The sequence below is a fragment of the Halichondria panicea genome, chromosome 1 (genome assembly GCF_963675165.1).
Source record: "Halichondria panicea chromosome 1, odHalPani1.1, whole genome shotgun sequence".
In the NCBI taxonomy this organism is placed as follows: Eukaryota; Metazoa; Porifera; class Demospongiae; order Suberitida; family Halichondriidae; genus Halichondria; species Halichondria panicea.
The window spans coordinates 5,888,923-5,915,961 of record NC_087377.1 but is presented as its reverse complement, the minus strand read 5'-3'; the positions used below and the strand labels follow the sequence as shown (position 1 = coordinate 5,915,961).

The window sequence follows — 27,039 nt, the reverse complement described above, 5'->3', positions numbered from 1 at the left end:
GCTGCTTGAGTTAATGAATCCTTAGCCCTGATACTCTTGAATTGTATAATTACTGTTCTGTGGCTTAATTTAAACAAAGTGGTAAGACAATTCTATGTAGAATATCTATTGTCTAGAGCTAGCTCATACGTAGCTAGTTATTCACACTTACATCATACATAATTATACACACAGCTGCTGGCTACAAAATGTGTCACACTCTCGCTACCCACCTCCTAGCCTGCTTAACCATTGCCGTCTTGTCCACCCTCTCTCTTGTGGAAGCTCAAGGAGGTCCTGTTATGTGTGGTAACACAATGTGCCTGAATGGTGGCACCTGTGTTAACAGTATGTGTGACTGCTCTGGTATTGGATACACTGGAGTGCAGTGTCAAATAGCAAGTAAGTGGCTGTGTATATGATGTGACTAGACTGCAGCGTGGTATAATTGTTGAGTGCAACATTGATGTGTTGTGATAATTATAGTTAGGCGAGACTTTTTGATTAGTTCACATTGTGTGTTTATCAAGCAATTTATCAAGCAATTTACACCTTAATTTGCTAATTATTATTTCATTTGCATCCTGGATGTACTAGTTCAGCAGTTTAATATGTGATTGCTGTATTTGGTTGTGCACATTGGAATTAATATTGTTCTTCCCCCCAAATACATGAGGTGCTAGAACAATCATAAGCTTACAGTGATGGTGCATACATAGTCACTGTGTTTTGTTTCGAGCGTCTTACCTTGGGAATTGTATCTCGTGCAAGTTTGCAAAACATGACCTTATATGCAAAACCGCTAAGTGGGTGATAATCATCTGCGGGCGATAACTGCCGGTGCACTTTTACCAAGCGTAAGTCAATAAAAATGAAAAGCTACAGCTAGCTAGTTAGCTATAGGCCTGGTAGTAAGCTCTCTCTTCTAAGAACCCCAGTAAGACTCCCTACTGCAAAAACAAAACGCCTAGTATGTGTAAATAATAGTCTAGGTCTTCTCTTATAATGTAATTGATATGCTCCTCTTTTAGAATTTTCTGTACCTCACCAATGACAGCCTCTTTCATGATGTATACCAACATCCATCAAAGACCTACATTGAATGTATAACTATTCATTTTAGCTCTTTCTGGCTCAACCTAGCTCTCCTACTGCTGCACTACTTACAAATCCATTTTCACAGGCTGACCACGGTCTGTAATTATGCCTCGAGGCGTAGCCGCACGAGGGATACGGTAAAGCTGACTGTGTGTGTGTCTGTGTGTGTGTGTGTCTGTTCCAGCTGTAAACTGCTCAACGGTTGCAATGCGACAAAAGCTAACAGCTTCTATAGGCTTCTAGCCACGTTCTCTTGGATTTTGATTCGTGGATTAGCAAACTAAAGCTTCTTTCTCGAGTTATGGCTAGTTTGACTCACATTGAAGGCTGTTGCGGTCTCTTCAGAATCTTTCATAGCATCATCTGTCCGCACAAACTTTCTATTCAACATATGAGTTAGCCTTGCACTAAAGCGCTAGCTTTTTGTTAGCTACAATACTCAGAAAATATCTGTTAAAACAGCTAGCTAGCATGCAGTAGCCATTTGTGAAATTGGACACACCCTCTAATTATTCCTGTGGATGTAATGCGCATGCACGCTCATTCCCCATGTGTGAGAAAATAATATCCAAGATCCAGATCCAGATCCTCCTTGCAGAATCATATTTGTCTTGAGGGCACAAAACATTACCATATAACAATATAGATAACAATATTCATGTACACAGGTCTTTTCTTCTTACATATTATATACACTGATCATGTGAACTACAGATCCTGGAGAATCAATTTTCTTCTTTCTTGAGGCCCTGGTAAGCCACATAATACAATAAATAACAACAATAGATGCATGTAAATAAGTCTTTTCTTCTCAGTGATTTTATATAGATAAGCTAACTTTAATATAAAATTCATTATAGAAACTAATATATATAACTCTAATACTTTTGAGCGAAAGCAAAAACATGGCGAGAGGCATTAGCACAGCGCCAGCTTGAACACTAGTTAGTACACGGTACTTACACACTTTCATATAAGGCAATGCGGCGTTTAGGAAAACACACGAGAAGCAATTTCCTAACCCATGCAGTTAGACGCTCCTTCTGTCATGTGCTCCTGGTTTTATCTTTTACTAAATCGTATGCATTAATTTGTGTAGTTGCTATGACTCTCGTGTTTGTTATTGGGTTCTTTACCATTTTAGGCATTGTACTGAGGACCTCAGGATGTGTGTGTATTATAGGGATTCTGATAGAATTATGGAAACATGCTTGGCATAATTATCTTAATGGTGGTCACAGCACTGGTTATATCCTCGGTTGAAAGTTTGAATTTCAAAGTAGAACTATAGGACGTACAGCTTATAAAAATAATAGTTAATAATGATGGCATGGCCCAGAACATGATACAAACATTAGGTGTAATTAATGCAAGTAATTACGTGGGTGAAATAATGACTGTGTAAGATCTTGTTTCGATCCCCCGTATATGGTATGCCTATTGAATGCATGCATGCTTGTAATTTAATATTACCCTCGTGTAGTATAGTCAGGTTTCCATCCGGACATTTTTTTAAGAGCTAGGTGGTAAAATTAAAGTAGTAAAAGTAGTGTCAACTCCCAAAGAGGGCATTTAGGATCCAACAGAGGCCAAATAAAGCCACCTCTCTAATGGAAAAACTCTGATACTGTATAGTTATCAACAGTTACTATAATTAAGGCTATTGCCAATTCTTTCTTGCACTAATTCGTTGACTGTATGCATGTTCCATGTAATGGCTGTATGACTTGTACTTTGGTCATGATCTTGGCTTGTAAGGGCTGTGTTTATGCTTCATATTACTGATGTACTTTAGTAGAGGATGTACTGTGTTACGTTAAAATATGTCCCAGGCTAACATGTGACAATATTTACACCTCTTAAATCATACAAGGTCCTAACAACAAAGTGATATTAGATTTCAATGGACCACGTGGTTAATTTAATTTAATAGGGTATAGAGCAAACATGTGAAACTAAACACAAAACAGTAAACATTGACCACACTACAGTCAGTGTAAACCACCTGCAGTATAAAATAATTAGCGTTTGTATGTATCTTTGTGTATTTGCATGACTGTGTTATACATGTATTTGATAATTAAACCTCATGTGGTTGGTCCATTACAAATACTTTTGTTTGTTCTCTTATAGTGGACTGTCCCATGGAGGCTGCAGCTGGGATTTTATGGCGACCAAACACGCCTGGGATGCTATCAAGTGTAGCAGCAGTGCCGTGCAATATAGCTTTTCTTGGTCTCCAAGGTATTTTTTTTACTTCATGTTCTTTTGCATGGCATTGTGTATCTGTGCATGCTCGATCTAGTACATGTAATTTGTTACCATTACCCGTACATGCACATACTAGCTGGTACCATCACCCGTAAATGCACATACTAGCTGGTACCATCACCCGTACATGCACACACTAGCCGGTACCATCACCTGTACATGCACACACTAGCCGGTACCATCACCTGTACATGCACACACTAGCCGGTACCATCACCCGTACATGCACACACTAGCCGGTATATATACCATCATCCGTACATGCAAACACTTGTCGATACCATCATCCGTACATGCACACACTAGCTGGTACCATCACCCGTACATGCACACACTAGCCGGTATATACCATCACCCGTACATCCACACACCTGTCGATACCATCATCTGTACATGCACACACTAGCTGGTACCATCACCCGTACATGCACCAATGGAACCTGGTCTCCCCTTGACTACTCTGGGTGCTCATTCAATGCTGAACAAGTTGATAGCCGAGCCTTCATGTTGATATGGATACCATTAGCTGTGGATGAGCCACAGTTAACATCAGCACTCCCTCAAGTCAAAGCCGAGGCAAGAATTACATATGATCGAGTCTGGAAAACATATGTAGAAGCCATGCCATTATTTAATAACAAGAAATTTTTAAATTGAGGAAATTAATATACGCATGGTTAAATTATTAGTGCCGTACCATAACATTAATCATCTACCCACCCACCCAGATATACCGGCTGCTCAGTGTGTCCTCTACCCTTCCTCTCAGTCTGCTCAGTACGGTAGAGGTGACCAAGCCCACTACCTACCTTAGTGCCACTTTCCTGCTTACACTAGCAATGAGACAACCCTCTCCTGGACTTGTGGCTACTCTGAATGTGACCGGACCTGCGTTTGAAGCAGGTAAATTGCTTTAATTACTTCACCTACTGTCACAGTAGTATTGATCACCCTATATAAGCAAACACGCTATCCTTATTGGCAGCTACATGGTATGACTGTACGTGTTATAAAGTGGGCCACCACTTTATTACAACCACTGTTGGGGTGACCTTTATGAACAGGTTTCTTTTTATTTGCTAATTGACCTATATAGCATCCAAGTCAAGTTACGCACAGTACACATGTACATGTATAATTATGGGAGTTCAATTATCAATCTTAAACACTGGTATTGATCAGCTAGCCTTTGATGTGCTACACAGGTCAAGCTGTTATTGGTGGACTGGCTACTGCTGTGGGCGCACCGTGGGGTGTACAAGGATTCTATGAAGCAGGTCAGAATTAAAGTATAAGTATAGTAGCAATTAAAGAGTTATAAATAGTTTGTACACTGCATGTGCATGCATGTACACATCGTAAGGCCTCGAAAGTTGCCTAGGGCTCTGCTTATTAGTTAATATTATTTATTGCATTCATACGTTTGACTACAAGGATTTATGCTGATTATTTTTTCTGATTATGCGGTATAAATTCTGGTATAATTATTTCCATTTGGATAATTATACACCCACCCAACCTCCTCATCACACACATGCATACACTCATACAGACTCCTGCCTCTGTAAACAACCCACTGATCAAGTATTTCTTGGTCTCTGTGAGGACATTGTCCCAATCCCAGCCTGCTCTTGTAAAGACATGAACAACACTTGTCGGGTATATTTTACTTGTATTCTGTTGCAATCGTCATGTTTAGCATACAGATTATTACCGTATGTTGAACTCCTCCTAAGTCCTTACTCTTTCTTATAAGTATAATCAACGGTCACCTTCAGTTTTGAATTGTTAGGTGGCAATTAATAGCAAAACTTCCTTTTGATGTATAATTGTCATTACATTTTTAAAACACTGTGTACAAATCGCCACTCCTCTTTTGTTGCAGTGTTTCTTCCCCTACTTCATTGGAGATGGTGAGACTTGTACTGTGGATGAGGACGGTGATGGCTACCCTAACGTGCTCCTCGAGAGCTGTGCTGACCTGAGCAGTGATCAAAGAAATGTCTCGTATTGTATACCTGTAAGTGGCCAATCAGACGTTGGTACAACAGTATAGTTTTATGTACAGCAGTATAATCGGGAAAGTGTTTTTAACCAAACGAGCAATTACCTGAGCAAGGTGGAGCGAATAGAAACACTAAGAGGCGACCTAGCGTTATTTTAGAGACAAATTGGCCTGGGAACGAAGCTATAGCTGATATACAGCTCCAACTTTAGCGCACTATATTAAAATGTATGATCTCCTCTCTCGACACACCACACCCCAGGACAACTGCCCCTCTCATTATAACCCGGCTCAGGACGTGACCAAGTGTATCGCACCATTAGGTGAGTGATTTTGAATACGTATGCACTTTTAATGGTACGTCGTACGCAATATAATGTGAATGTATGACAGTATAAGCTGCTGTGTTCATGTAAAGTAAAATTCGTTGTGTATGTAACATACTCACTTCAATTTAGGTATTAGGCTGACGTAAAATAATGACTGTTAATTATTATAATGCAACTGTTTAAGGAACAACTACAGTCAGTATAGCCCTCCGAAAATATTACAAGTTTCAAATGTTAGTTATAATCATTTGCGAATGACACTGCATGTGTACAAGCCTTAATAATTATTGCCATGTGAAGCATGCACTCTTTGTGTGTCTTTTGTTTGCGCAATCAAAACAACCTCAACCTGGGTATAATTATGGTAATGCATAAAAACGTAACAGGTAAGCTCTTTGAACGAAAATTATAAGTATCGTCACTATGGGAACATGAATATACCTATTATACAATGTTAATAATACATAATAGCATTCATTAGTGTGTTTATTTTTCTGAAGTCAAGCAAGACGTTGCTAAGCAAAATATTTGTCGATAACAATGGCTACTGCTAGGTGTTGTCTTTCTGAGCACTCTCTTATGGTTAGTAGAAGCAGTGACTTAGTAGATATCATTAAGCAGTCCCCAGAACCAATTGGGTTAGAACTGTTTGCAAGAGGTCTATTTTCTGATGCTGATCGTGATTTTGTTTGTGAAACGTCCGTAAGTAAAAGGAACAAGGCTACTAGAGTAGTTACTGTAGTTACGGACAGAACTAGACATAATCCTGAAGTGGTGGCTCAATTTGTAGACATTCTGCGAAGTGTTGGTCAATGGACACAAGATGCTGTTAAGCTGTTTTTACCGTCTGTCCCTGAAGTTGTTTTTGATGAAGAAACAGTTGCAGACAAACCAGCCATTAATGCTTCTACCGACTCTCTCAATCTGTATGGTATAATCGATACCACTTCACCTCTGACCAATACCGTCGAGCTTTCCGAGCGAGATTTATCCAATGAAACACTCACGATTCGTGGTGAATTTGCTGGGTTGATTGTGAATGTGGTTGACAGCATGCAAAAAAGAAATGTAAAAGTTGAGCTGCTGGTTCGATTCTTGGGGGAGATAGAAGCAGTTACTGCTGTAACAACCGCTGCCAAAAAACCAATTTATTTCTTTGAAAGAGAAGTTTTAAGGTTTTCCACTATTGATGAGGTTTTCGATTTCTTGAGAGGCTATTATTCCTGGTTCAACTATCAATTGATTGAGCTTCTCATTAATGCTTTCTGTATGAAGGATGAAGATGTGATGTATCGTTTGAAAGTGTACAAATCAAAGATGGAGGAGTACTGTAAGCACAGACTGTGTCGTGTACCAGCCATTGGATTTGGAAAAGGAATGAAAGGATCAAAGCAATTTTCATTCAAGATTGATGAAGAATGGAATAAAATTAGGATCAACCAGATAACGGTTGCCACAGCAATTATTGCAAAAACCCTGAAATTGAAGCGGGTTGCATTGTATTTACGCACAGTCAGAAATGGCTGTGTTGAGCTAACCTACGATATCCCTGTTCGAGTAATGGCTGCCATTCTTCCAGTTTCCATGGATACTCTATACATACTTCAAAAGCACAAAATAAAGCAACGAGCAGGTAAAGTGTAATGGTACAATGCTAGTAGATCTATGTGTTTTAACAGTGCAAATTAACATTAGGTCTGATGCTGCCACATCGTGACATTACCAAGCTCCAAAATCCATCACAAGATTCGAGTAGTTTTTTACAAGTAGAAAACGGTCCAAGAAGACCTTCACAAGCTGATTCCGCTTTCACTGATAGTCCTTATGTCTCCAGAAAAGGATCATGCTCCTCGGATGTATTCGATCCATTGGATCACAGTATGTCGAAAGAGTCTGGCTTTGGATCGCCTATGACAGAAGCAAGGCAGAACAGGTCCAGAGACAAAATATTATACAGTGAAGAGATAGAGAAACCAACGCAATGATTTTTTTTATATGATTTTCGAAATGTTTTTGGTGTTTATAAACTTAATTATAATTGTGAAGTTCGATCTTCACTTTATCGAATTAATTAATATTTGTATTCACTGAACTTCAAACTAGCTAGCTGCACTGCACAAGTTCAAGTTCATGCTATGCATGCATTACAACTGTATCTGCTTTTAAGTGCCCACTATATAGATGCATGTATTGCTTTTTAGCAAATTCAAAATCAAAATTTGAAAGCATCCTGGTGTTCCTCTTCTATACAGGCTTTAGTAGTGGTTGTCTAATGGAAGAGGACGAAGTGTGGGAGGTGTCCTGGGGGAACACTCTACCAGGGCAGACTGACATGCAAAGGTGTCCTCAGGGACCTGGTGAGACAATGCAGATCTAGAGTTGTTAGTTTGTGACTCTATGGCCGTAGAGCATGACTGTGTATGCGAAGTAATTAACTTCATATAGGAACGTAATTCTACTTGTTAGTACTGTTTACTATGTCTTGTGATAGTTTAGTGAATGTCCCTATACGTTGTTTATAAGGTTATGATTATAATTATTTGTGTGTTAGTAATTAATTTCATGCTTTAGGTACACTCTCATGCAATCCCTCTTAGGTTTCATTACACGAGACTGTAGCCCCAAAGGATGGATGAAAGCACAGGCTGACCAGTGTGGATCTTATCGCTTTTCACTACTACAAGATGATGTGAGTCAGTAAACCTTATGCATAATTATTATGCTTATATTTAAGAGTTGTGACAACATGCAGTATATCCCCTTTCTATCGGTCGTGACTATGTTGTCCATGTGTGGATGCCAACCCTAGCTCTGCACTTCATGATCACAATATTGTGTTTCGAATGCCATTCTTACGATATGAATTGCGAATTTTCACTCAAAAGAAACGCGAAGAGTCCATGTTTTACATGCAGTTACAAACGCAATCAGGCTTGTACAGTGTCATTCGCAATCGATTTAATTAATCTCGCATTCTAAACCTGATATACGGTATTGTTGTTGGAGTTATTACTAGACAGTGTCCTTTCCCCATAGATTATGTCTATATTTGACGATGACGATATTGAAACAAGATTAGTCAACTCTGTCGATATCTTCGATGAAGTCAGGCTCCAAACAGCACCTCTAGGCAAGACCGTAACTATGCATACACATTCTCGATATTATTTCAGTATGGAATAGATCCATGCACAAAGCTTGAATCTCACCCTGTATAATAACATGCCATTTGGCTGATAATCTGCTGCATCTATTCACCCACGTACTGATACACTTCCATAGGTAGGCGTGTCTCCATCCTACCATCAGACCTGGATGTCTCCAATCAGCTGATCAACACAATTCTTGAGCTGCTAGAGGAGATACAAGAGGGGGAGATTCAAGTCAGCATTCCAAATTTTGTAAGTTAGACTATAATAATTATGAGGTATTTGATGAGCACGTCCGTATCTGTATACTTCTTCGTATAGTTAATTATTGTTCAATAAAGCCTCCATATATATAATATTTGTGGTTTCTGGAGCTACGTAGCTAGCTTTGATTTTGATGGGTATACATTGTACCTCACCCACTTTTGGTCTACCATAACGTTATATGATCAAAGTAGTTTTCAAATTGTTATAAGCTTCTAAACAGTTTTTTGAATACAGAATGTATTGGACATTATGAGCAACATACTAGCAAGTACCAATCTCAATGGATGGATTTCTATACAGCAGGTACAGAGAGTAGCAAGGATTATACTGTGCATGTGTCTGTTCCAGTACGTGATTCACGCTATAGCTGGGGTATACATAGCTATGGGAGGTAGGCAGTAAGCTTACTGTATAATTATGTGCGTGCCTGCCAGCTGTAACTGCTCAATCGTTACAATGCAAACACAACTAACGGTGAATAAGAGAATTGTCTCATTTGCCAAATAATCATACTTGCTGTATTATATACGGTATAGTTATACTCTTCTTTTACAGAAATGAATCAGAGAAGTTTCTCAAGGAAAGGCGGGACCACACACCTACACACACACACACACACACACACACACACACACTGGCATAATTGGAAATTCACGTTGTCAGAAGCAAGATCCTATACACTGATTGTACATGTAGCTACAAGCCACAAAACGCCTAAAGTAAGATGATACACTCAGATAATTATGAGAATCACATGAGCCTAAACACAATCATCATGGTAGCTGCAAACCAGAAAAAGAACTAAACGCCCTACCCGGACCGGGTACCCTGGCCCTCACAATGATAAAAACAGGGGTCATGTGGGTTACGTTTTGCTTATCCTATAACTACTACAATATCAAGTTCCAAATTTTGAAGTACTTCCTAAACCAAATGCCAAAAAAGATAGCTTTAGCTAACTGTGATGTTTAACCATAGAGTCCATGGTTTGACAGTCACACGTACACCCGGGAGTGGTCCCACCTTTCCTTGAGCTATCCATAAGTCAGGAAAGGAAAAATATTAATTGTCATTGAATTTCGATCCTTCATAAAAATAAATGTGCCTCCCGTTTGAATCAAAATAGTACACTTCAGCGGGCGCGGTTCCATCCAACCCAGTTAGCCTTTTGCTTACTACCCCCCTTCTAAACACACACACTTAGAGGGCTGCTGGTAGCAGACAACTATTGGACATTGCAGAACGTTACGGTCTCTACCTCTCAAGATCTGTCGGAGATGACGACAATGATAGAAGGCTGTTTCAAAGTGACAATGTTGGTATGTTTACCTCATTACTTGTTGTACCAATTAACAGCACCAATTAATGTAATTATGTCCTTGAATGTGCTCCCTCGATCTGCAGTTAATGGCTCAATTCTTTTTATGTGTATATGTAAGAGAAGTTCATTCCTACAGTGTTGAGCTATCGTAGCACTAACCCTGACACTGACGGAGACCACATGTTCCCAGAGGCAGAGGAAGACATTAACAGCACCTTCACCTCCATACCGGCACAAATTTCAATTCCTATGAGCTTCCTTAGAGAGCAAATGGGAAGAAATCGTAAGACATCCACCTTTGAAATACATGTACATACTGTACAGCTGTTGTTTTTTGTTTTTTTGTTTTTTCAGGCCCCATGTGGGAAAAATGATTATTAGAGAATGGCATGTACAGTGACAAAAAACACGTAAAATAATAGATTTTATTGTTAATTGGATAACTGTCCTGTGAGATGGGATTCTGCTGAGATCAGGTCAATCTCAATGGGTGTTCTTGCTGCGTGTCCCACTGTGACAATCTTGCACCTCTGATTGCTTGGATGGCCACGTAGAAGGGAGAAGGTTAGGCGGCATGGCATCTCAGAGTTTTGTTGTAGGTGATGTCCCATTTCTGGGCGAGTAGTGAGCTCAGGTGTTTGTAGAAAAGTGATGTTTCTACGCCCATGCCTCGATTCTGTTACTGATAAGACTAACGGTGTGAAAGAGGAGTGTTTAACTTCCTGAATTCTTTGCTGGGTATGCCCCTTTCTGTTCCAGTTTGTGTTTTCTGTATGTTGCTGCTTGTGGCTGGTTTCTGTTGGAGGGGGCGAGCGGGTTGAATACTCTCACATCAAAGTATGTTTTTTTTAAATCTGCCCCCCCCCCCAAACACCATTGGCCGATATATCCAATCGTGTGTTTTCTTGGCTGTTCGCTGAGGTGCCGTTGAGTTGGTCAGCGCTCACAGGTTGTAGGTTGGGCTCCACACACACTTCACTGCATATTTCAGTGAGAAGGGATGCTGTGGTATCTCTTATTTCATTGTGCCTTAGCGTAGGAAACCTTCCTTTGGCACAGGAGAGGGTGTGCTCCACATTAAAGTTTTTTCCACAGTCGCATTTTGAGGGCAAGCGAGTTGGTGTCCAGCCATAGCGTGTAGTGTGAATCCGTGTTCTGATAGTGGGAGAACTGTGAGCCAAGTGGAGGCTCCTTTCGTCTTGGTTAGCTCCACTGCCTTCTGGAGCTAGCCCAGTAGCTGCATGTTGATGTATAGAGGCTGCTTCTTCTTCTTGTCTGTTCCTGTTGTCCTTACTTCTGTTTTCTTCATGCAGTTGCTGATCACGGACTATGTTATATCCATATCATTGTCTTGAGCCAGGATGTGGTCAGTGAGGGATGAGGTGACTGTGAGAGAATGGTGCAGTTCCTAGTCCGCTAACTTGGAGGGGATAGTTATTGCTAGTCCGCCGAGCATTCAACACTGTTTGGAGGTGGTCTTCCCGTAATGGCTGGTATCAGTTTAGTTCGAAGTGTGTTATCAAGTGGGACTAATAGGTGGCTCAAGTTGGGTACGACCCGGCTGAGGTATATCCATTTACTTAGAAGGCCATGAGTTATGGCTGAGTAGGCGGCATGTGGTTGCGACTTCGCTATGTTACTGAGGTGTTGATACTGGATGACCACAGTTGTACCTTGGTGTTCACGTATACAACAATGTATTCACGGGAGCCAATCACTGCACCTATGTAAGGTCTGCCTTCTGGCGTGACGTTAACTCCAGACCCAGCGAAGATGTTGATGGCTCGGTCATGGTGGTTTTGCTTTTTAGACGGATTAGGGAAGTATCCAAAGGCAGGGGACCTATTGCTGCTAATTTGTTCCACCAATCATGTAACTGTCCACTTGTCCCTATTGCCGCAGAGTCGTCCGCGTACCAGACCTGTTTGCAGAATCCATCCAGTTTCCTAATGATAGGGATAGTTGCTAGTCCGTACATGGGCATGGCCAAGGGGGTCTCCTTGTGTAGTACCTTCTTGGGATAATAACTTCTCCATCAACAAAGAGCTCAGTGGAGTTTCTGTAAGAGTTAATGAGGATGGTGGCAATAAGTGGGCAAAGGCGTCTGATGTTCTGTAGTGCTACCTGGCGATTAAGAGCATTGAAGGAATTCGATGCATCAACTAATAGTATCGCTTCGGCTTCCCTTGACTCGAAGGCTGATCTAGCTGCATGTATTGTTGCCTCAAGTACCAGAGATTTGGCCTCCACACAGTTGGCGACAGCCTGTTGCTTCCTAAATATCAGTGGAAATAATTGTTAGGATCGCTTTGGCGATTATCCTGCGTGCTGTGTCTCCAATACCTCTGGGTCTCACTCCAGGGTTTTTGTCAAGGGCAATATGGCGGCTTGCAAGTAGTGGCTTGATAATTATGTGTAGGGTCCACATAAGAGGAGCAGATTCTTCTGGCCACTGCTGCAAGGGAGTTGCATAGATCTCTGGAAGCTTCTTTGTGGCTGGTACATAGACGTCTCCACTCGTGTGCATCAAGGCCTGGCGACGGCCCTGCCGCTCCCGACACTTTAATAATTGCTGAACGGATGGCACTGGCGTCAAGGGACCCAAATAGGATGGGGTGTTGGTCCTGCGGCTCATCTTCAAAGATGCAGTTGGGTTGAGCCTCTTAATTGGCCTTGCTGGTGTTTGTTTATCAGGCTCTCTTTGACCGTCTGTGAGGTAGGATCATTTGGGTCAGTTGGGTCTTTCAGATGGAGGATGCCCCCTTTTTTCATTGGACAGGAGATCCAGTGCAGCCTTGTATTTCCCCTTGAACATCAGGTTCGCAAGCAAGTTGGAGTCTTTGGGACTTCTGGATCTGTCTCTGGGAAGCCTTGATTGCAAAGCCATGCCTTCTTTCGTTAGCTCTCCAAATCGCCTTGTAGCCATAGCGCCATTCTTCTCTCAACACATTATTTTGATGTGGTCTTTGGTCTTAGATCTTTTGCTTTTTTGGTTTCTGGAGGAGTAAGATGGGGAGCACGATGGTTGCCTAGAATGCAACTGATTCTAGGGCTGAGGCCGATCCATAGGCTAGGTACAATCTGGAGACAAAGTCTTTGCCTGCATTACAGAAGGGGATCGAAAAGCAGTTGCGTCTCCAGTGAACGACTTGGTGTATGTGGTGCCAAGTAGCACGGCAAACTGTTGTCCATCTAGGTTTCCCCATACAAAGTTGGGAAGGCTTGATCGGGTATGTTCTGGAAGTATGGGGGCCTGATGAATGTCCGCAGATGCTTCAGTTGGGGATTGAGGGCCACTGTGTCACTGTACAGTTGTAGTTGTTTTTGTGCGAGTTGGAGAATGAAAATTATTTTGCATTGTTATGCAAATTGTTACACAACTTTAACTATTGGTGCATTGTATAAGTATACAGTAGGGGCAGGTTTAGAGATTGTTCAAGGGGGGTCTCCTAATTCCTCGTATGATTCATAGATCAAAGCGTACATTTGTGATATCGACCCAAAAGGGGCTTGCTCCATACCCTTGCTCATAGTCATGATAGGAGAAACGTACGCTTTGTCCCCTACCTATAATTACTCTCGCTGAAATGTCTCAAACTCTGATGCATTTGTTCTGTTACAGGCACATCAGTCCCCGTGAGTACCATCCTGTACAGAAATATGGAGCAGGTACTACCTGTGACACGGTGAGTAACCTATCGTTACCCGGATATTTTGTTATGCCTCGGGCGTAGCTGCAGGAGGCGATAACGGCGATAACGTTTTGTGTGTGTGTGTGTGCCAGCTGTAACTGCTCGACGGACGACGGTTGCAATTCAAGATAATTATAGCTAGGCTTGTAGCCACTATTCGCTGTTCACACAAAGTTTAGATTATAGCTTCTTACTAGCACCTAAGAGAGCAAATAATAACAGCTGCAAAGCTTCACTGCCAGAAAGCAGCAGCCATTGTGAACTTTAACCTCTTGGCAGATCCACCCTCTTTTATGCTTGCAAGCGTTGCAGGTCCACCTTTCTTATTCTCCCCTTATACATGTAGAGTCAATCATACCTATAATTATACACTTTCAACTAATGACATGTTCCTCTTAGTGAATTTGCTAGAGGCACTTAATTAGCAACTGGTCGTAGTTGCACTGACCCCAGTGTACATTAACAAGCATTGAAAGCACGCACATGAAATGGGAATGTCCGTTTCATAAATTAAGGTATATTTCCAGTCCCGGGTGACTAAACGTTATCTCCCCACTCACTTTAGGAACTCGACAGAGGTTGCTTCCATGGTCTTATCAACTCAAGTGGCCCAGAGAGGCGTGTTAAATTCTCCAATGCTACAGACTGACCCCATTGTTATGAAGTTTGTGTTTGATGCTGATAGTAACTCCAGTACTGCTAAGTATATCTGTGCTTTCTGGCAATTCTCAACTCCGTGAGTGCTTACTAATTGTTTCTTTTTGTGGGAGACTAAACAATGCTGCCAATTACATAGAGGAATTAGTTAGTGGAAAACCCTAGCTGTGTATAAACAAAATTATGGTCAACTTACTTAGCGAGTTTTGGCTATAGCATCTATTCATTTTAGAGATACCATAATTTATTGATGATGTGTATACAAACTATTATGAGTGTACTGTTCCTCGCACGCACACACACAGCATTGGCTCTGGGTCGTGGGAGACAGATGGTGTGGCCATGATGAGTCAGGAGTGGAGCGCTGACAACAAGACACTCACTATCACATGCAATGCCACTCACCTGACCAGCTTTGCCGTTCTAGTAGACCTCTCAGGAACTCTCGATGCTGGGGTGAGTTTAGTAGCTGCTTATTGCATGCATATATACATTGTATACATAACTAGGGATCAGTCTTGGAGGCTTTGATTGACACTATAGCTACACTAGTCTTACTGTATGAGTATTCAGTCTTTTACTGACCCCAGGTAATTTTTAGATTTTCTATTATACACAAATTTGTTCCAGTGTCAGAAATTAGGTGCTGCAATTCAATACCGTGTGTAACATATTGGTTGCCTTGCCAGTGAGTCAGTTACAATTTGTTATGTACACTTAATTTGCACTATAATAAGACTTTTTTCATAAGTGCTGTAGGCTAAAACTTAATCCTCCCACAGAACAATGACACTGGTGTGAGTGTTACTGAGCTGCTAGCATTGCAGATCGTTTCATACATTGGCTGTGCTATTTCTCTGATTTGTCTCCTGGCAACTATCATCTTCTTTGTAGTTATGGGGTAAGAGAAGTCAGTAATTAATTGCCAGTATTGTAACAAGTAGCTACAATTAATAGTAATCGTAATTAGGACCATTTTCCACATTATTGTTAAGATCACAAAACCACCTCGCATGAATCTTTGTCTGATATACTTTGCCAGAATCATCATGATTATAGCTATCCGACCCTCTGTTTGCAGGTCAGAGCTCTTTCGCAAGGTTCACTATTTCATCCACCTTAATCTCTCAATCAGTTTGTTCCTCGGCTACCTCATGTTTGTGGCAGGTATAGAGACGGCCAGGGCTAATCATGTGAGTAGCTGGAGTAGATGTTATTTGCATGGAAGCCAATAGTCAGGAGCACTTTGTCGATATAATTATAGGTCCTTCTTACGGACAAGTACAATGGGACGACTTAGTCGATTTGTCAACGGAAATTAGATAGTGTGTTCAGCGTGTTTTCTCGTATAATTATGTTGGTACGTACATGTCATTGATCCTCAAGACTCTATTCATAATTTGCATTTGATGTACGTACATGTAGCTATGTAATTAACTGAGGATTGTACTCTAGTTTGGTGTACTGTCATGGCGTACATCTATGTTATACACAAACGAATAAACGGAACGTTCCCGCCCACCCACATGTAGGGTGCGTGTGTGTTTGTGGCTGTCTGGTTGCACTATTTCTTCCTTGCCTCCTTTTCCTGGATGCTGTGTGAGGGAATTATGCTCTATCTTATGCTTGTGGTTGTCTTCTCAAAGCTCTCTGAGAAATGGTGGTTCTTCTTACTGGTAGGATATGGTGAGTGTTGCATTTGCCTCTGGTAAATTGTGTCTCAGCTACATTAGAATAAATTAATGGTCCATGAAGATCTTTGTCTCAATTAAGTGGTTGTTGATTTTTGTGGGAACTATACAATGGATCTAACTATTACGTTCTGGTAAGGATTATGTGTATAATTACCAGAACTAATTTAGGTTTGAGATTTTGTTTTTGCGAAGTGATCAATTAACGCTTGCAAAGTTCGCATATGTTAGATGCACGCAAAACATTCTAGTAATACGGTACTGGTGTTAGAGAGAGAGAGCCCACGGTTATATAGACTAAATTTAAAATCTTACATGTAGCTTTATTTACTGTAACTGTAACTTCTATCTCCTGTATAGGTCTCCCTGTGATACCAGTGGTGATTACGGTGGCTGTAAGCACAGCTGGGTATGGCGTGTATACTGAAGGCATTCTAAACTAGTAAGTAAATTAACTCAACTGTTTAAACTATATTTAAAGACAATTCTGACCGCCCTAGATGCATGTTGCACTATAGTTATAGCTGCATGTGTACCGCATAAAAGTTTATATAAATTTCGTACTTACCGTACACTACACTAATTATTGCATGTATATTAACACGTATATTTATTGCTTATTGATTTGTGCAGTTGCTGGCTGCCCACTTCCAATGGAGTGATATGGGGCTTTGTGGGTCCAATGCTGGCCATCATTATGGTAAGAAAATTGAATATAATTATAATTGTGCATGGGCCCATGGGGTTTGACTGCATGTGTGTGAGTGATGTACAAATGTAGGTGACATGATAGTTAAGCTAAGTTTCTGTCCAGTGCACCAGTACATTATTGATCCATAATAATTATTATACGGGTAAATTTTATTAATGCTCACTGAGAGTTGTGATAATTAAATAAATCCGTCTATGTTCTTTATTTTGTCATTATGGAGATTCTGCATAAATCATTCTGTGCATGTAGGTGAACCTAGTGTTCTTGGTTATCGCCCTGGTGACAGTATTCAGGGCAGCTCGTGGTTCGGTCAAACGGGGGAGAACGATAACAGGAAAGAGGAGAGAGTCTGAGAGCATGGACATAAGTGAAAGAAAAACACTCTTTGTGTAAGTTAATTAGACACCGGAGCACATAATGTGTAGTACGTAGGTCAATTGTACCAACTTTGAGGGCTATATACATGTAGGAGCTTACTAAATACAGAATGTTTTTTTCACCATACTGCTTCCCCAGACTCATACATGTAGTTTATGTTTTAATTAAGAGTTACGTATAGTGTTATTACCACCCTATATCTATACATACATGATTTAATAATTTTAATGTGTTACAATCGTTTCACCCCCCCCCCCCTAAAGCAAACTACTGACTAGCACACTAGTGCTGTTGCCTCTGCTGGGTGTGACGTGGATACTGGGCATCTTTACAGTTAATGACAACACCACTTTGTTTGCCTGGCTCTTTACGATCATCAACTCACTGCAGGTAAATATAATTTTTTATAATAATTATAGTCACCAACTGTTGATCGATGCTTGTGCTTCTGAGCATGCATACAATCCAGTAATACATAAATTATGTGTCTGCTTATTTGTTCACAATACACGTACTGCAGGGTCTATTCATCTTTTTCTTCCATGTTGTGAGATCAGACAAGGTGTGAATCATTGTATCTGTGAGATACTTAGAATTTGGAATATCGTAAAATTAGATTCTCCGACCATGCATGTTGTGTATACTTATATCAGTGTCATTCATGATGTCTGTACATGCTTTAGGTGTGGAACAGCTCCAGAGCAAGGTCAGCACGGGACACCCTGCGCAAGCAGGTGTCGCGGAGCAGTCTAAAACTGCCACCCAATAAACGTTACACTTTGGAGAGAGGTGAAACAACCGCTTCTATTCTCAATGATGATATTTCCTCAAGTCAAAAAGTCTCTGTTAGTTTGGGAGATTTTGAAGAAAATCTGGAGGAACAGCTTGAAATGCAAGAAAGTGAACAAGTTATAAATGTTCCCCCAGATGTTGTCACCGCATGTAAAATTGAAAATGATGGTGTCGGAAACAAAGAGAATATGGCAAATAAAAAAGAAAGTGCAAAAATTGTTGATCAATCTGAAACTACATGTACGTAGCTCCAAACTGTAAACTATTATACTATTATGAGATAATGAACACATGAACACACATATGCAAGTATGCTTGGAAAACATTAATTTTATGGTCATAACTATAATTATGTACATGTCTGTCAATAGTTTCTTTGTTGTACGTTGCACAACTTTTTATCTTCCCATTAATGAATTTTGCATACACTTGTGTACGTTGCTTATCCAGGGCCGTAATGACCGGAGGGGGGGTGGGGGGGGCGCCTGAATGTACAATTGTCCAAAAATGTTGCCTCTAGTGGGGCAGTATAATTATAGGGAGACTATAATCTGCTACCACAACCTCATAATAAGGCTTATACATGCACTCACATTTTTAGACGCCCACCATAAATCGTACTGCATTATTATGTTTCAGAATAATTGTATCAATAAATTATATGGAAATTAAGTACAGAATACAGTATACAGTAGTCTACACACGTCACACACTATTTAATATGCAGTCATGTATACATGTACGTACGTCTCTAACGTATAGTGAAAGTATAAGAGACTGTTGATGGATTATAAACTTATTATGCACGTACATTTTTGTATGTAAATTATTTTATACTGCATGTGCAAAAATTATTGTTTTGTTACCATCTCCTCAATGATAATTATATCTTTAGAGTTCATGCTTAATTATCATGTCTGCCACTGTATCTTTGTCTTGGGAAAAAGTTACACCACAATCTGCACAATCAGTTTAAATCCTTGTTTTTATAATGAGCTGGGGCACACAGAATCATAAAGGCTGTTAATTGTTCTAGGAGCTAATAACATGTGCATGATCAGAAGTAACTTACTCTCATTATCTAGATACTCTGCAGTATAAGGCTCGGTGGTGAGGGTGAAGTTATAAGTCTTGTTAACAGCTGATTTACCCTCCAACTTCTATACAAAAAGTAACAATTAGGACGTGCTTATAATTATGCATACATAGTTTTGCAGGTGCTTGAAGTAATTACTACAAAATGGTGTGTTTCACATAATTTATCATTAATTTTCATTTCGCTATAAAAGTATGCAATGTACATGCATACAAGACAAGGTTAGAATTATAGCAATTCATTAGAAACTGATAGGTATAGTATAGCTCGATCATTGCAAACGTGCATGCATGGTTAGAATCATTACCATTGCAGAGGTTTTGTTTTCCGTTGTTTTCTTCACTCTAGTCTTACAGCAGCAGAATTTTAATCTCCTTATTATATACTCGTTTCTCAATACATGAAAGACGAAGATGAACATCCCCTAAATAATAATTATGAACAAAAGAAACACAAACTGACTGAGGAATTCGAAAGATGTATCTATAATTAAACATTTTACTGCATGTGCCATACCTGGAAAGAATTTGTTAATATAAACAGCCAAGCAAACACTTGAGTGTTTTCATTCACTGCAAACAAGCCAATGACCCATGTGATGCCCAGCAGAGGGAGCAAGATCACTGTACTCTGTAAGGTCGTCCTGTGTATGTTCATGTAAATGTTGTGTCTTAATTTCATACATTGGCAATTAGCTAAGTACAGGAAGCAAAGATCGAGTGCCTTATTTTGTCTAAATAATTATACGACCTACTGTACATAAACTACATGATTCACGACGTACTTTACTAGTGTTCTTGTCTTGACCTGGACTTCTCCTCCACCGAACTTCTTCCCTCGTACAATGCTCACTACTGTCAATATCAGAATCACTGTGTTGATCTGCACAGGGGATGGACCATGCACGTAAATGAGTACATTCAAATGCCGTTTACTTAATCATTGCACTATACACATGCATGCATGTTTAGTCAAGAGCGTACACGCAAGTACTTATAAAAGCACCTTCCCTGCAGTGCATGAGATCGTTTGCAAGCTTCGATCTGTTCAGTGAATCCATGAGGAATAAACACTACATATACGCTACAAGATAACAGCTATAACTAAACCTTGCAATGGAGAGCACCCACGTACTCACCAAAATGATAAGGAGCATTGGTCCTACAAATGTGTACACAGCTGGTCCTCTGTTTATCCAGCAACTGGAGGTTTAAAGACAAGATGATAACTTATTTTCTGCATGGGGACACCTACAGCGACTTATATACCTGTTATTGTTCCCATATTCCATGCGTAAGACGCCAGCTGAAATGGCAACAATTGGCAGCGGTACACCTATTGTCAGGTAAACAAATATTTTAAGCGAACCAATTGCATGGGTGCATTTGGAACATGGACTGATGAGCTACGTATAAGTAGCTGCATGGTTCGCGCTTCCTATTCTCTACCTTGACATATATCGTATATTATAGCTCATGCACTCACCCCAACCAAGTATCAGTAGCCAGTACCATCTCTTTGCTGCACTACCAAATACCTTCACCACAAGTAGGTAAAGCATCACCGCCTCTGAGAGCATCCAACAGAAACTTGCCAGAAAGAAATATTGTATCACTGCAGCCACAATAGTACAGAGTACCTGGAATGAATTAAAAAGCAAGAAATACGTGGAACTGATCACCATCCAAAACGGTCATGATCAATTTAAGAGAGCTAGGCTCATAAGAAATAATTAACGAAGTACGACACAACCCAATAGCCTAAGTCTTTTGACTCAGTGGCTACCGAATGTTTCACTATAATTAGTCTAAGAGCTGAAATGCATGGCTCATTTTGCATAATTAGGGATTACGAGCACAAGTAACAAGCAATGGCAAGGCTTCCGATTCCACGAGGCGTAGTGTAGCCGAGTGTTTGGTATGAGTACTATATCCCTTATTGCACGAGTAACCATAAGTATACCCTTAAGGTGACATATTTTCCGCGAGTATTAATTTCTGCGAATGAGAGTAAAATCGCAAAAATATGTACTCGCAGATAATTGGAAATTGCAATGAATCTCACTTGCGAGTAATTAGAAACGTTACGAATTTCACAACAGAATTTAATACCAGCAAAATGAAAAATATCAGTGAAAACGCATACCTGTGAAAATATGACATGCACCTTAAAGTAGTATTGATTACTAATCATTTATGATGAAGTTCTCTGCAGTTTTATTAACATTTTCAGCCGCAACCGTTATAATGCGTCGTCATTGACAGCATACGTGCACTTACACTTGACAAGTATTTGCACGTACGCTGTCAATGATAATTAACGTGCAATTACCCGACCAGATATGATACGGGACTATAATTGCTACAAACTCCAGTCACTAGAATAGCACATCATGATTATTCAATACACATACATGGCATGTTTGTATCTGTTTGTATAGCAGCGACACAACAGCCGAGAGATAGAACACGACGGTACATTTGATTGCCGTTTAACTATAATCCCTGCATGGTGCTAATTAACTCACCGTAATCCCTTTTGCTGTGTCCACTCCTAGCACAAACACAGTGTAGCCAAGCAGTAAAGCAATGGCTAAGTTGAGGTGCACATACAGCAGTGGCCCTTTCTTGAGAAATTTCCTAAGGAGACACAGAGATTGTATATTTATGGATGCATTATAATTGTATACTTACTTACACAGGGCTGTGGTAACAGCATTGATATAAAGGAGAAAATTGAGAGTCTTAATTATTACTTTATGATTAGGCCTAAAGACATTAAAAAGGACCCCTCTTCAATTATCTCCAACCCTTAATCCTAATCCAAGCCCTAACCCTAACCCTTAAAAGTGTAGACATAGCCATCCACACTTACGTAGTTGAAAGCTATACGAGACAAAAGCCATGCAGTAGACAAATAATCGAGACCACACAGCCACGAAGATGGTTTACATAAGTATTAAATCCAAACACTTACGTACTTGAAAGCTATGAGACAGAAAATGGTAGCCAGTAGACAAATAATCGAGATCACACAGCCAATGTACGAGATAGTTGACATAAGTATTAAATCCAAAGGGTTCGTTGATACTTCGTTGACACTAACCAGAATTGCAAAGCTTGTCAAATGAGTAGTTGTGCATGTTATTGTATTGTTGCCATTATCATCTGTTGTTACTCCGGTGTGGGACCATGACCTGTGTGACGTGTATATAAATGTGTGAACGCGAGAAAAGATAAAGTCCTTACATGTATAAAGGGACATTTAATGCTATAGGACCGTGAACGAAGCATCAAGGCCTAACTCAGTAGAAGTATATACCATTATTATGATACTGCATCAGAGCTGATCAATCTGAAGCTAGGATTATTATAATTGTTGTAGGAATCCTAAATGCCGTAACGTACTGTATTAATCAGCAGACATATACGCTACAAATCTATGGTGCTATAATTATTAGTGCCATAATTCAAGGGGGTATACTTTTTTCATTCGGGGGTATACTTCTCAGAAGATACAAGTATACCCTCTCATGTATATAATAGTTATACCAATGAGAAAAAGTATATCCCTAATGAAAAGAGTATCCCAAATGAAAAAGTATACCCCCTAATGAAAAAAAGTATACGCCTTTGAATTATGGTACTATAATTATAGCGCCATACAAATCAGGCTACAAATAATGCAGGCTATAATAATTATACACTATGGAAGTGATTATCTGGAAAACATAACAGATAATTATAATTTGCTGCACTAATTATTATTGAAACAAAATTAATACATCAAAAGGAAATTACACTTACTTGTTATTTTCATTCCAAAACACACACATGAATTCTCGCATAGTTAGGTTATTACTGTCCAAGGTAGTGACGATTTGAATGGGAGCGGTTTTTAGCTGTTCTACGATATCCGTGACCCCAAAAATTTGAGCAGAAAGGAGCGGAGTAGCAGGCATATAACTGGAATAATAGTTATGTGCATGCAGAATAATAAGTCAGTTTGTAAAAATTCAGAGCATTCTTCACAGTCATAGTATTGTGCACAATAAATTACGTAAAAATAGTCAGTGTTCAGATTATTTCTACACGAGTCAATGCAGTTTTATTCAGTTGTGATGCGGAATTAAGATTACATACCTATGAAAAGCAAACTGAAAAATTCATTAGGACCTTACCTGGCATACTGTGACACATTGTTGGCTTTGCGTTGCCTCCTGACAAGCCCCTCGTGTAGGTACGCAGCCAGGTTGTTGACAGAAGCCAGCGACACAACACTAGAGCATCCTATATTTGAGAAAATAATTACAAAATGATACCCTAAATTATGGCTAAGTGATTATCAGCTTATACCTTCACTTGAACAAAGTACTTTCAATGGAATGTTCACTTCAGTGCTGTAACGTATCCTGCTAGATACACCTGCATGCATGCAGAAAACCATAGTTAGTATAATTATGCATATTCATACAGGCTAAAACAGTACAACTAACCTTGAATACTGATTCTGTGCTGGTTATCTAAAGATCTATTTTGACTCGGAAAGTTCATCGTGAGCACTGTGTGCATGTATGAAAGTGTATAAATTAAATGGTATTATCAAGTTGTATGTAGTATATTATATAAATGCAGTCCTTGTCGAATTAGCTTAATTATAATGGAACAACATGGCACCAAATTATACTATCAATTTCCACTTGAAGTTGGCCATGCACTCAAAATTTATTGCATGGCTGTTACACGTACTCATGTTTGTCCCACTGAAACTAAACGGGTTTGTCCTGTTTCCATTGGCGAGTCTACTGCCCAGAACTGCTCCGAGAGACTCCACTTGAGAAAGCGCCTTACTGTCTGCGACCTAAAATTTAACACATGCTGACAATTAACACTTGGATTTTATCTCACAGTAACAGTTGCAGAATTCAATTGATCAGTCCAGTTTTGATTGATGGCATCATCAAAAAGTTCCTCAAAGATTCCAAGGATAAGCTGTACATGTATATATAAGTAATTTGTCCGTTATTCAGAGGTTCCGCTGCTTATTTGTTACATAATTACTTTGTACAGGATGCATAATTATACTGAGTCACTAGCGTCATTGCTACGCACTTAATTTTTTATTCTGAGGAGAGACAAACTTACGAGGAGAAACTGTAAATGTGTAATGGGGCCATACTCACCTCAGTGTTATTGTCATTATCCAAAAGGTATTCACTGGAATCCATGAGATTTGTGAACAGATTATCAAGAGTGTTCACGATATTCTCTGGATTTACACTCTCAATGTATTCTTCGAGGAATTCAATAAAAAAGACGAAATCGTCTTCAGAAATAACATCGTCAATATCTAGCACATTTTGAAGATAGGGATCCTGCAAGAAGATTTATGTGATGGTGCAGATACGTAGCTACAGTAACCTAGTAACTGCATGGTTAATTAAGCCCCGTTTTACTGCATGCCACCAGCCAAACCCTTAATTCTCTTCTCTACATGTATTCAATTAATAAAAGGGGTTTTAAGTTTTGATATAAAGCTACATAGTAAATTATGTACTATTATCTATAGCTATAGTATGAGACCTAATATCCCTGCAATGCTACTTACACAGAAGTCGAAACGCTGAAAGGGGCAATCTTCCAAAAACGAGTCAATCAGGTCACCACGTTGGCATATTCTATCGCACGTAAAATCACGTCCTGATGAATTTGTAGTACAATCAGTCTCAAACAAGGAAACGTTCAAGCAGTTGATACTCTCAAAACAACATTTTGAGAATTCCATGTGGTTTATAATATTATAATCCATGTATGGGTGAATTCTATAGAAAATAAAGCATTAGCTCTATAAACTGTGCATGAGAGCATGCATGCATATTCATATAATTATTATGCTGGTTTCATTGGTGTGAGTATTATGTACATAATGACTATAGGCAATGGTGCATGCATGAATGAGCGGACATTCATTTCCATGCATCCCCATGCATACACTGTGCACTTACATTAAAGGCAATTAAGGTTATACGCTGAAACTTACATCCATTCGCTGCAGACATCTTGGTAGAAAGATGAACAATTTTCTTCCTTGTTTTGAATAGCCCTGTGCGTTCATAATTTAATTAACCACACAAGATGCAAGAGAGCATAGCTATGCATGCACGTATATAAGCCTATTATTATAGCAGCAAGCCTACATAACTGTAATCTTACCGGCAGTCAATTCCACAAAAGGTCTCATTCTGTTCGGGAGCCTGCATAATCGGTATTCATTGAGATAACACTTGCACCCTCAAACTTCCTTTTGGGAGGCTTAAAATTAACATGCAAACGTGTAACCCAACCCCATAAGTATTATAATTTTATAGTCAGGTTCACTCACACACAAGTTTTTTGCTCCACAATAGACTCTAGTTTATGCAGTTGGTGAATGGACAGGCTCATGTGAAATAATTATACCAGAAACTCCCCCGCAAATTGTACAGGGTAATGATTATAATTATGGCTTCAACTCTCGAATTGGAAGTAATAACTGTTTTGGTATAGGGTAGGTGAGAGAAGAGGAACCCAGAAAAAATAACAGCACACCCCTTCACTTTCACATTACTCATCTTTGCAACCTCCTTTTATTTTCCTGAAACCCTGCTTGGTACTGCACTATATGCATAATGTATAATTGCATTCATCTAATAGCCACTTACTTCAGGATAAATTGATGTAGAGGAATTGTTCTCATCAGAAGCACAACCACACAGATCTATAGTGCAGTTAGACGTAGCGGCATAGTCACTTAGTGATCCTGTGGTATAAAGAATTGTGATTACAAAACAGCTTAATATATATTACCCATGTAGTAGATACATGGCATCATGCAGTAAATTAAGCTGACAGTGGTCTAGCATGATTGTGAAGGAGAACTGTGCACTATGACTTGGTTAGAGGACTTTCAACAAGTGTTTCATCGTGAAATAAGTATTAGTGGGGCTTACTGTAGACTCTGTGATGAAGATCAACGAGAAAAATTGAGATATGATGGTAGCCGTAGTCGTAGTAAATGAAACTACCGAACCCTTCCGCTGATGGAGTGTCACAGTGACACTCATTAATATTGATAGATCTAGTTCTCTTGGTGGTTGAGTTGAGAGTAGCAGATCCACAAGGTTTGCAGCCAGATAGATTTCGATGAGCGGTTTCTTGTAGTTCTTGTATCGAGTACACTGTGTACATGTAGTCAGTGCTTTCAGAGACATCGAAAAGTTCTTTCCTGAAAGATAGAGAAAATACTCCACTAGAAATTGAATAGTTGAGAGAACAAGGATGTTCATCGTAAAGTGGTTCAACAGTAGAATTGTAACTTTGACAGACAAAGAGTCCTTGGCAGTCAAGAGAACAGTTTGCTGCATCTAGTCCTAGACCTGTGGTAGCACCAAAGCAACACAAAATTATTATAGAAACGAGAAGAGCGTCAGAAGATGTAGATCTAGACATCATGATGACAGAAATAGCTCTAGCTAGACTATTGACTGTACTTGTGTTAGAGATCTAGATCTACTTGTCTAGCTCGCACTCTGCTAGATCGAGTGCACGCTAGATGCACTATAAT

General features: G+C 39.7%; 3 protein-coding genes across 4 annotated transcripts in view; 2 read left to right on the top strand and 1 right to left on the bottom strand.

Moving 5' to 3' along the window:
- The first annotated feature begins 5 nt into the window (after positions 1-5).
- Positions 6-18,773, top strand: LOC135337937 (adhesion G protein-coupled receptor L3-like). Its single transcript, XM_064533964.1, has 28 exons — positions 6-81; positions 175-381; positions 3,211-3,321; positions 3,755-3,924; positions 4,077-4,251; positions 4,554-4,625; positions 4,901-5,007; positions 5,234-5,368; positions 5,616-5,676; positions 7,935-8,039; positions 8,280-8,371; positions 8,719-8,812; positions 8,965-9,083; positions 9,333-9,401; positions 10,303-10,417; positions 10,556-10,702; positions 14,042-14,105; positions 14,677-14,847; positions 15,074-15,224; positions 15,551-15,669; positions 15,850-15,961; positions 16,301-16,454; positions 16,820-16,901; positions 17,093-17,159; positions 17,421-17,560; positions 17,813-17,939; positions 18,070-18,111; positions 18,233-18,773. Exons 2-28 carry the CDS (start codon positions 189-191, stop codon positions 18,587-18,589), a joined length of 3,351 nt encoding a protein of 1,116 aa, XP_064390034.1. The 5' UTR covers positions 6-81; positions 175-188; the 3' UTR covers positions 18,590-18,773.
- LOC135338030 (uncharacterized) lies at positions 5,703-7,765 on the top strand. The gene is made up of 2 exons (XM_064534046.1): positions 5,703-7,315; positions 7,378-7,765. Exons 1-2 carry the CDS (start codon positions 6,223-6,225, stop codon positions 7,665-7,667), a joined length of 1,383 nt encoding a protein of 460 aa, XP_064390116.1. The 5' UTR covers positions 5,703-6,222; the 3' UTR covers positions 7,668-7,765.
- Positions 18,774-19,116: 343 nt separating the features above from the next.
- LOC135337946 (adhesion G protein-coupled receptor E5-like) overlaps positions 19,117-27,039 on the bottom strand; it is a 58,867-nt gene continuing 50,944 nt past the window's right edge. The window contains exons 2-23 of one of the 2 annotated variants that reach the window (XM_064533977.1): positions 26,426-26,851; positions 26,138-26,235; positions 25,650-25,690; positions 25,477-25,539; positions 25,045-25,258; positions 24,620-24,811; positions 24,345-24,428; positions 24,186-24,297; positions 23,933-23,998; positions 23,793-23,861; positions 23,618-23,726; positions 23,244-23,402; positions 22,418-22,633; positions 21,965-22,076; positions 20,923-21,076; positions 20,706-20,772; positions 20,576-20,639; positions 20,222-20,319; positions 19,954-20,080; positions 19,745-19,861; positions 19,414-19,501; positions 19,117-19,300 (exon numbers count right to left, since the gene is read on the bottom strand). In XM_064533977.1, the coding sequence (XP_064390047.1) occupies positions 19,233-19,300; positions 19,414-19,501; positions 19,745-19,861; positions 19,954-20,080; positions 20,222-20,319; positions 20,576-20,639; positions 20,706-20,772; positions 20,923-21,076; positions 21,965-22,076; positions 22,418-22,633; positions 23,244-23,402; positions 23,618-23,726; positions 23,793-23,861; positions 23,933-23,998; positions 24,186-24,297; positions 24,345-24,428; positions 24,620-24,811; positions 25,045-25,258; positions 25,477-25,539; positions 25,650-25,690; positions 26,138-26,235; positions 26,426-26,663 (2,556 nt within the window). In that variant the 5' untranslated portion in view covers positions 26,664-26,851 and the 3' untranslated portion in view covers positions 19,117-19,232. Of the gene's footprint in view, positions 19,301-19,413; positions 19,502-19,744; positions 19,862-19,953; positions 20,081-20,221; positions 20,320-20,575; positions 20,640-20,705; positions 20,773-20,922; positions 21,077-21,964; positions 22,077-22,417; positions 22,634-23,243; positions 23,403-23,617; positions 23,727-23,792; positions 23,862-23,932; positions 23,999-24,185; positions 24,298-24,344; positions 24,429-24,619; positions 24,812-25,044; positions 25,259-25,476; positions 25,540-25,649; positions 25,691-26,137; positions 26,236-26,425; positions 27,038-27,039 lie in introns of those variants that run through there. The other variant, XM_064533971.1, reaches the window with a different exon arrangement.

Excerpts from the sequence above, each read along its gene's own strand:
- LOC135337937 (XM_064533964.1), top strand. The coding sequence starts at position 189 with ATGTGTCACACTCTCGCTACCCACCTCCTAGCCTGCTTAACCATTGCC. Across the intron at positions 382-3,210 it reads AGTGCAGTGTCAAATAGCAA|TGGACTGTCCCATGGAGGCT; the intron begins GTAAGTGGCTGT and ends GTTCTCTTATAG. Across the intron at positions 9,402-10,302 it reads GATGGATTTCTATACAGCAG|AGGGCTGCTGGTAGCAGACA; the intron begins GTACAGAGAGTA and ends ACACACACTTAG.
- LOC135338030 (XM_064534046.1), top strand. The coding sequence starts at position 6,223 with ATGGCTACTGCTAGGTGTTGTCTTTCTGAGCACTCTCTTATGGTTAGT. Across the intron at positions 7,316-7,377 it reads CAAAATAAAGCAACGAGCAG|GTCTGATGCTGCCACATCGT; the intron begins GTAAAGTGTAAT and ends AATTAACATTAG.